This window comes from Myripristis murdjan, chromosome 9 (genome assembly GCF_902150065.1).
Source record: "Myripristis murdjan chromosome 9, fMyrMur1.1, whole genome shotgun sequence".
NCBI lineage: Eukaryota > Metazoa > Chordata > Actinopteri > Holocentriformes > Holocentridae > Myripristis > Myripristis murdjan.
In genome coordinates this window covers 26,544,386-26,554,401 of record NC_043988.1, presented here as the reverse complement: position 1 = coordinate 26,554,401, position 10,016 = coordinate 26,544,386, and the positions used below count along the sequence as shown (strand labels likewise).

Genomic DNA, 10,016 nt, shown 5'->3' with positions numbered 1-10,016 from the left:
CGTGACAAATCAGAACCGGCTCATCTAATTCTGTAACCTGGAATATATCTACAGCATAAGCAGCACATATTTAAATTGTTGTCACACCTCAGCCAATGTAGTGTGCAGTAAATGTCACATAGGAAACTGTCTATCCAACAACTTGTACCGATAGGGTAATGACACAGGTAATGACAATTCCCAATAACAGCATAATCTAAATCTAAATCAAGCCCAAAGAAAGGAGTCAAAGCTTGAGGTTGTTTCTTAGTTTACCCTCATCAAAAATAACAAGATAATTCACCTGTTTGCCGTCCCGTTTGCCTCCACGGTGCTCTTCACTCGGCTCTTCAGACAAATATTTTGTCCAGTGTTGGTCAGTGGTCCGGGCAGGCTGCTGCTCTGTGTCTCTGCAGGTCTGAGATGAAAGCTCTGTTATAGACCGTCATAAGGAGGGAGGGGAAAACATGGAAGAGACAGGAGCACAAAAGTGGTTCCTGAATTTTACTGACTTGCTTTTATGTCTAATCTCCATCATCTACTGTAATTAACCAGGACTCAGTGTCTTATGAAAATGACTGCAGCTGGCTTGATCATAATTCTCCAGTAAAGCAGATTTGTGCAACAGGAGCAGAGAGGGGTAAGAAGTGCATTGCAGTGGGACACATGGAGGATGATGAGGGTCATGGTGACAGTATAATGTGGTCTCTCTCTCCTCTTCCAGCAGTAGCAAACTGCTTCCAAGGCTGTCATTACATCTCTTATTACCTTGGCTACCAAGCAGCAAGTAGCAAACCTTGCCAAGTGCACAGCTTGATGCAAGTGGAAATTAAGCATTTGAGAAAAGGGAGATGTTTATCATCTGTCATGCGGTTTCTTTTTTCATTCACAAAAGATGACAATCAAAACTGATATTGTATATGGATTAGTGAGGCGTGAATGTCCTACAGAGCGCCCAGGAGTGTTGTAATTGTTCTTTGCAAAAAAAAAAATTGAGAGAAAAGGAAAAATAAAAGCATATGCAGAGACACACACGATATTTGAGCAGTAGTGTGAAAAAAGCTCTTCAGTCACAAAACACAAAGCCCTCAACAGCCTCATATTTTAAGAATGTAGACTTAACACTATTTCAGATGTTGTGTTTTTATACCTGTTGGCTTTACTTTGGAAATGCATCAATTATTATTATTTTTTTTTTTATCTCCCATCATCTGCATGCTGAATATTCATCATTTGCTTTTTAGACACGCAGATTTTATATGGCACTCTTAAATTAAATATCATATGTTATCACACTTTTTAATAATCTCTTGTTTTTTCCTACCCTAGAGTGCATATCACACAAACACTTCCTCATGAAATACAAATCAAATTATGTTGCTGCCACTGATTTAATCTTTATTGATGAAGAAATGTATTCGCCTAAGGGTTTCCAGATATGAGAGCCTGTGTATCTGAGTGATGGTTGTTATTTTTAATTTTGTGTGTTTATGAGTGTACATGTGTATGCTTGCAGGAGTGTGTTACACAGTTAATGCCTGTATGCCTGATTTTTTTTCTAATTGCGGTGGAAAAAGTTGACTAGTCGGATAAGAGGCGCTAAGCAGTGTCCCCCACCCAGGCCACTGTGAAGCAGCTCGGGCTCCTTGATTTCTGCAGAGGGGCCCAGACAGCTTCCTCTGGAGGTTCAGATTCAGTGGTCCGGCCTGTATAAGGACCGAGCAATCCAACAATCAGTCATCAGCTTCACACTGACCGCTTGATTGGTCTATCTATCAGTAACGCAAGTAAGTAAAGTTTATTTAAATAGTATTTTTAACAGATAACGGGCACAAAGTGCTTCACAAAATCACAAAATGAGTAAAACACAAGATTAAATAAAATAGCAATTATGATAGAGGCAACAAGAAAAGGCTTTGGGCTTCCCAAAAGTGCTGAAAATTTTGTTCAGCAGCCACCAAGTTGGTGCACTTTACTTCAAATGTTCATCTTCATGTTTGCTAGTTGGTTGCGGGGGTAGTTAGGTCATTGCTGTTGTGGTGGTTGATCTTTCTAAAATACTCTACCTGGTTGCTTGGTTGTAATATGTAGTTGCTACAGTGCAGTATTCCATGTGGTTGTTAATGTTATGGTGATTGTAGGTGGTTGCTATGGTGTTCTGGGTGGGGAGTACGGTGGTTGTAGGTGATTCCTATAATTGCCAAGATGTTGCTATGCAGTTGCTGTGGCGTTCTGGGTGGTTGCCAGGGTGATGTTCAGTGGTTTTTATGGTATTCTGGATGGTTGCTATGGTAGGTTGCTAGGCGATTGCTATGGTGTTCTAGGTGGTTGCTAAGATGCGGCCACACAGTTGCTTTGGTGTTCAGGACAGTTGTCACGGTGTTACTAGGCATTTTCTATAGTGTTCTAGGTGGTTGCTAAGGTTTCGCTAGGCAGTTGTCACAGTGCACAAGGTGGTTGCCACAGTGTTGCTAGATGTTTTCTGTGGTGTTCTATGTGGTTGCTAAGGTATCACTAGGCAGTTTGCCATGGTTTTCAGGATGGTCGCTATGGTGTTGCCAGGTGTTTGCTACGATATTCTGCGCACACTAATAAGAACAAACATAACAAAATAAATAAACACCCAACAGAACACATCCATAAAAACTAAACAAAGACTGACCTGAACAGATGTGCCTTTAAATGTTTTTTAAAAGTGAGTCCACAGATCTAATATACAGTGGAAGATTTTTCGATAATTTTGGCGCCACCCTTTCAAAACCATTATCACCTTTAGTTTTAGGTCTAGTTCAATGAACTGTGGGAAGATCCAGGTGAGAGGACTTAAGTAATCTACGGGTGATGTTAGGATGAGGAGGAATTAGTTCAATTTTCAATTCAATTTTGAAGTAAATTCTGCATTTGATTGGAAGCCAGTGCAGAAAAAAACAAACAGATGTAATATGAGTGCTTTTGTCGGGCTTGATCAGAAGCCTAGCAGTGGCATTGTGGACCAGTTTTTAAACAGGGCAAGCAAGGCAAGTTAAGACACGTAAAAAGGGAGCTGCAACTATGTAAACAGAAAGAGATGAAGGCATGAATAATTATCTCCATCACAGGTTATGACACAACAGAGGCAATGTCTCTTAACTGAGAATAACAAGAATGTGTCAGTGAGTAGACACGTTGATCAGAAAACACAACGCAGCCAAAGGTAACACTGAGATTTCTCAGGTTAGACTGTACAGATGGAGAGAGGGAACATAAATACTGATTAAATGTGAACTTAAAGTGATTAATGTGACACTCTAAAGATCCCTGAGGGAGACGAAAGTCATACTTTTGCACTATGGGATCAATTACAGCTCAAGGGCAGACTGAAATTTGCTGTCACATTATCAACGGTTGGCAATTGATTGTCTCTGTGATAAAAGATGTAACCTATATGTATCACTCAATGTACAGTAAAAAGTGCGATGTCCCTGATAGTTTATTGACTAGCTTCATGTGATGGTTGCTTGCTCCATGCCTGCACACCCAGGATGTGTGGACATATTTCCCCTTGTATCAACATCTCTCCAATGGAAGACACGGAATCAAAGGGCAGCGCTGTATTTTTTGCTACCAGGTATGCACGGAAGACAGCATCAGAGAGCACCGAGCTGTAGGGCACCTGTCCCTCTTGGCCGGTCGATACAGAGGAGGAGGCCGTGCCAAAGCAGGGGGCAGGGGCAGGGACCGGGCAGGTGGGAGGTAATGATTGCCACTGGTAGTCCTGCCTCTTAAACTGACATTTGGACAATTTGCAGATGTTGTCAGGGAGAAAGGCTCTGGATCTTAAAGTCCCACGGGGGGTAGATGTGCATCCTGTGATCTCTGGGACAGCAAGGGTGGTGCTGGCATTCGGGCGACCGCTGTGTAAAGTATTACGTGATGATTTCTGCACAGCCATTGGTTTCAGCAACTCTGAAATCTAAGAAATGTGGCAGAGACACAAGCAGCAAAGTCACACAAAATGAAGCAGCTTGTCTTCATTACATGTATACACAGGGCTCATATACATTGCACGATTTTCTTCAAAGTCGACCTTTTAATCCTGTAAGGCAACTGTGTCTGACAGATAAAAACCCATCTCAGAGCAGTATCTGACGGTTACTGACACCATGCCTGTCGCAACATGAATCCTGTTTTTTTTTCTCTCTCTCTTTTTACAGCAGGTCACAGCTTGGCCTGACTTCTCCAGTATGTATAATTCATGATCCTTTAATATTCAAAATAAAATTGTAAGAAAGTAAAGGGAGAAAATGCCTCACTACATAATTTCACTTAATGCTGACTCAGAAGGAAGCAAGCTGAAGATCATCCAGTTTACCCTCCTCTATGAATAAATAATGTGAGATAAAAGTAACTGCTGGTTTTAACTGTGCTGTGGATAATAAATCTGTATTTGGGTGTTCACTATCAATAATGTCAGATGTTATACAATACAATAATTTATGCTGATTTTTGTGCAGGGAGTAAATGTGCAAAGACTTGTAATCAGTGAAACTCGATGTCTAGATTTTTTGACTACTGCCTCAAAACAGCCAAGATTAAAATATTACATCACGCCATCATCACCAAGCTAAAATCATTCTCATCAGTCCTAACAACTAAGAAGTTTGTTTTTCTTGAATAGCTAAGATGTATAGATAAGAATCAGAAAACACCAACCTGGCCTAATGTAACCCATTAAGTCAACAAAAATCTACATTATTTTTTTCATTACCTTAAACCCATAGGACTCTCTGCTGTCACCGTCTCTCTCCTTTTGATTTTCCATGATCCAAAGGACCTTAAAAATGAAATTCAGGGTCCACTTGTCAGCATGGTGATTTCACAGCTGCAAAACCAAGATGGGTGAAAAGAAGCTTGCAAAATTCCTTCATCTCCTGGCTGAATTTCAAACAAAGTCAAAACAGGTGAGTCATTGCAGACCTCAGTTTGACCTCCATCTGCTGACAGAAACCCCAGAGGAGGTTATGAGAAGCAACTCAAACCTGAGATTGGCAGCAGGGCAGCGGAAATAAGCAAACCCTACATTATTATGTGGTAGCAGCCACACTAAATCTGTCTGACTGACAAACATTCCTCCTATGATGTAACAGTTGCCCTAGCACCAGTTACATTATAGAGGGAAAAAAATTCTCTTACACTTTTACTCTATTTATGTCACTCCATACAGTTTCCTATAAAGCAAATTGTCTTGATTTTACTGAAAACAACAAGTTAGGTATGTGGAGCAGGAGCTAATGAAGCTAAAGCATTAATTCGTTCCCAAGTGCTTTACTTTCCACTGCTGCACACAAAACAGACAATTTCAATGAGTTTCAAAATGCTTGATTAATCTATTTATTTAGATATTTCATATCATCTGTACATAAACACATTGCACTGGTTACAAATTTGAAATATTAAGAGCACACAGTCTATACAAACACATAGTCCTTCTGGCTTGGACTAAGCAAAAAGAAACCAACATAATCCTCATAATTTCTTTATGTGCGGGATACTGGTTTTTGTGCGTTATGTTGCGGTGACATACATTCTTTATATATACACACACTTAAATAGATAATCTTAACGTTTCAAAGAATTTACAAACTGCCAAACCAGCTTCAAGACACTCAGGAACTCCTGCACTTCTGCAAACTGTGTTGATACACTACACTGCATGATGGGACGTTGTCTACGGTGTGTGGTTTTATAAGCAGATGCTGTTGCTTGTAGCATCTATGGATAACATCTATTTGATTTTTTTAAAAAAAACACAAAATGCTTAATAGTAACATGGTTCTTTCTCTTGGTTCACCCCACTGCAATAATATGGTGTGATATGACTCAAATTGGCTAAATGGTGTCCAAATGTGTAGCCATTCACTTAATTAAAAACCCCAAGCTACCAAGGTCTTTATCAGGTCCAAGGTGTATGTGTTTTAGATGTTTTACAGATTATGTCATCCTCATAGGGCCCAGGGAAAAAAAATAAATAAAAAAATTTAAAAATAATAATTAAAAAAACAGACATAAACCCAATAATGATTGAGTTGAAGGTGGCAGCAATCATTACGTTAAGTAGTAAAGCCTTCCTCTAAACATGTACACGTGGGCTGTGTGATTGTGCGTATGTGTGTGGTATGCAGCAGGAGCAGTAGTAGGAACGCAGGCATTTCCATGTCCCAGAGAATTTCTCATGTCTGACTCCCTCATTAACCCTCAGTCTCTCAGTCTTTATTCGTGGGAATCCAGGAAGGGACGGGGTTCAGAGCACAGAGGATTGTGGGAAGAGGAGAAGGAGGAGGAGGAGGAGGAGGGAGGCTCAACATTGCTCAGATGTTGAAGCTCTCCCCACAGCCACACGTGCCCTTGATGTTGGGATTGTTGAAGACAAATTCACTGGACAGCTTTGACTCCACAAAGTCCATCTCAGTTCCCAGGAGAGTGAGCTGGGCCTTCTTCTCAATAAACACCCTCACCCCTGCAGGAGAGTGACCACAGCAGTGTTGTCACTTGTACAAAATTTTGACTGTGGCAGCAGCAATCAATTTGATATTAAAACCAGAGAGGGCGACAAAATGCATGTGCAAGTGCAAATCAACTTTTTTAATAAGACATTTGCAACAGGTTTGAAGAAAATAAACTACCACTTCATATAAAATTTTTCCACAAAATAAGTACTCTAGCACTATATAAACAGTGCTGCGGCTGTGTTTGTTATAACAGTCATTCTGATGTAAGTGACCCTTCTCCTATTTGTCTTCAGAATTCATGAACTTGACATTGTTGCACAGATACGAAATAACTCACCATCCTGCAGCACTTCCTCATCAGCCTTTTCTTTCTCCTTAGCGTAGTCCAGTGTGTACGTCAGTCCATTACAGCCACGTGTCCTCACTCCCACCTTCATACCAATCTACACAGAGTCAGAGACATGTCACTATTTAGCCCAATTCAACCTTTACATACCAACTCCTATACTTTTAGATTTATCAGTTTTGATAATAGACAACTTAGAGATGTGGTAAATGCAGTAGAGACAGATGAGTTATATGCAAACTACATAAGACCCAACACTTTACAAGACAGGGGACATTTAATCCAAATGACCTTGGCTTAAATATCTCCGGAAACAGTGCAAGGGCTATATTCACAAAATAAAACTCTCCCATAATTTCCACTTATAAGTTTCCTTTACTCCTTCAGCTACTCTGATGCACATTTGATATATATATATATATATATATATATATATACACACACATATATATATATAAGTCTTAAATGTCAAGTTAAAAGGACAAGTTCACTATTTTGGAATTGAGGCCCTATTTACAGATGATCTGCCATCATCCTCAGATTTGCTGAATACTCTCAGAGTGTTCTCCTGAAAAAGGGTTCACAAATGGGTCATTAAATCAACAGAACTACAGCATGACTTTATCTCACAAACCAAACACTCCCTTTCAGACTGTGCACTTCCACACTGTTGTTAGAAACTGCCCAGCAGGTTAAGTCCTATGCAGAAGCAGACAAAACAAGAGAATACTGCTGTCTGAGCCCATAAATGTTGACAAAGGGCTTGGTTTGCGATACCTGCTTCAGGAGAACGTTATGAGAGATGGGTAAGAATATACACCGACCCTGCTAGCAAAATAACGGTATTCAGTTAGTTTTTCAAACCCATTTAGGGTTACCTCATTGCCCACTGTATAGCCAAGCGGGAGCCTGCAGCACATTGATATCAAGCTCATTACTGAGGCAACCGGTGAAATGACGGTCTGATGCCAGATAATCTGTAAATAGGGCCTAGGCTCCAAAATAGCGAACATGCCCTTTAAGATCTCTGCAGTCTAAAGGAGCTCTAAACTCATCACAGAGAAGGAAAAGAGAAGTAAGAAACCAATGGTCTTCTTTGGTGTTTTTTTTTTTTTTTTTAAAGATTGTTCTGACACAATTTAAGAGTAAATTAGTAAACTCAAAGATGTTTATTTATGGTTGAATGGACTTAATACCCCTTTTATACTCAATTGATATATACTAAATGATATATATAACCCTTGAGAAACACTGCATTCCACTATTGCACACAAGATACAGAATAATGAAGTGCACACAGCTGAGCACACACTGATGACTGGCGGAGGATTATTTAAAATTTACAGTAACGTAGGCTGGATTAATCACTCACATATTCCGGTTTGTTGTGGAGTAGCGTTCTGATCTTGTTCACGGCTGCTGGAGTCTGACGAGAGAGGTGTGGAAACAGAAAGGTTAACACTGCTTACTGGGATCTTGAGAACAATGAACACAACAGGCTTTGTCCGACTCAGCTTCTCAGATGAATGCGGCTGGACAGAACTGAACTTCCTGGCACATGAACTGCATACGTTCTGGAGTAGCCTCACTCCAGGATACTGGATTACAGACTATGAATTAGTGCCGTTTTGGTGAAATGTTTGTTTGAGCTTATATCCACCAATTAATTAATTTATATCCACCAATTTTTTGTTCCACTGTAGTACCTACGGATATCAATCTGAATATTTTTTAATCCAAAACCTATGTATCCTCTTGCTATTCACTTCTGGAGTATGGTCACACACAAAGAATCAAGTCATAACAACAGGTTATGACCTCTGCTAGACCTTTGTTGTGACAAACTAGTTTTTTGGAGCAACTTAGATAAAAGGCCTAGCCTGAATATAAATTGAGGCATTTGGAAGGCCGAGATAAATTACCTCAGCCACCTGTACCTAATCCCTTAAATCCTACGTTGACACCTGCATGTGTACATCTGTGCTAATACTGAATGTACATCCAGACAATCCGACAGCTTGGAGGCTTTATTATGTAAAAGATCGGTGTTTTGTTTTTTGTTTGTTTGTTTTTAAACCATAGTAAGCCAGTCTATTTTAAGAGGCCAACGCTGAAATTTGTGGCACCTTGTTGTATGGAAGTAAGGCTTTGTAATGCAAAGGATAATCCTCCAGTGCCCACATGAGGCTATCTGCAGCTGCCTCGGTGTTGGAGGACGGCCTCTCACTTCACGTTTAAAGACGGCACCTTTATCAGGACACCAGAAGCACATTATCTTAGCAGAGCACTGGGAGAAAACCCCCAGTCAGTCTTGATCCACAGCGTTTATGCATTTCAATCCCGCCCGTAAACAAACCGTGACTCGGCAGTGACAATTCGCCAAGGTTTAAAGCCAGTAGCACTGCCTACCACACACTGCTAGCCTGTAACAAGAGGCGACCCAAGTCTCTCAACCGGTTGATCCATGTTGGTCGATTAAATACGAAAAACTGAGCTGGCAAGTTAGTGTAAATAACATGTGAAGACGACTGAAGCTGGGCAACTTAAAGCATCAAGGTTAAAATAGGAGAACAGTTAACTAACGTCACGTCTGACATAACGTCAACTCGGTGTTAGCTAACGTCCGGCAATACTCAAGCTACACGTTCAGACTTAACGTATGCTAAGCGGCTGAATTTTATTTATTTCGATCTTTTTTTTTCTTTTTAAATCTGATAACTATGACTTACCAGTGTCAATGCAGCTCTCGTTGCCAGAATCTTTCGTTTACCGACCGCTCGGACGGTCGCTCTCACCATGGAGGCAGACATGTTCAGCCGTTAACTCCAGAAACTACTAGCATAGCAACACGCTAGCAGGTTAAAATCATAACATTGAACTGCGCAAGTGCGTGAGACATGTCCAGCCCAGCGAATATATAGCGCAGTTATTGATTGGCTAAAACCCCGACTGACGGGCGCTACAACCAATGAGCTTACGGATAAATTACTAAACGACACACGCTTGCTTGTGTAACGACCATTTAACAGTAAATGTTAGCCTGTTGATTGTTTTAAATGTCTAATGACCGAGTTTAATAAGAGATGGTTTTCCTAATGTTGCGTTTTCTCTGCAACTCTTTGCTCTAACTTATCTGAAATGGACAATAGTATTTTATAAAGAGTACTGGCAGTTAACATGTTTAGTGTCTTGGTCATTTATGT

General features: G+C 40.4%; 1 protein-coding gene across 1 annotated transcript; it reads right to left on the bottom strand.

Annotated features, from left to right (window-relative positions):
* Positions 1-5,325: 5,325 nt before the first annotated feature.
* isca1 (iron-sulfur cluster assembly 1) lies at positions 5,326-9,699 on the bottom strand. Its single transcript, XM_030060833.1, has 4 exons — positions 9,543-9,699; positions 8,186-8,239; positions 6,805-6,910; positions 5,326-6,475 (listed from the first exon to the last, which is right to left on the bottom strand). Exons 1-4 carry the CDS (start codon positions 9,621-9,623, stop codon positions 6,327-6,329), a joined length of 390 nt encoding a protein of 129 aa, XP_029916693.1. The 5' UTR covers positions 9,624-9,699; the 3' UTR covers positions 5,326-6,326.
* Positions 9,700-10,016: the final 317 nt, after the last annotated feature.

Coding starts and splice junctions, on each gene's coding strand:
- isca1 (XM_030060833.1), bottom strand. CDS start 9,623: ATGTCTGCCTCCATGGTGAGAGCGACCGTCCGAGCGGTCGGTAAACGA. Junction 8,240..9,542: donor CGAGAGCTGCATTGACACTG/GTAAGTCATAGT, acceptor CTCTCTCGTCAG/ACTCCAGCAGCCGTGAACAA. Junction 6,476..6,804: donor TGAGGAAGTGCTGCAGGATG/GTGAGTTATTTC, acceptor ACTCTCCTGCAG/GGGTGAGGGTGTTTATTGAG.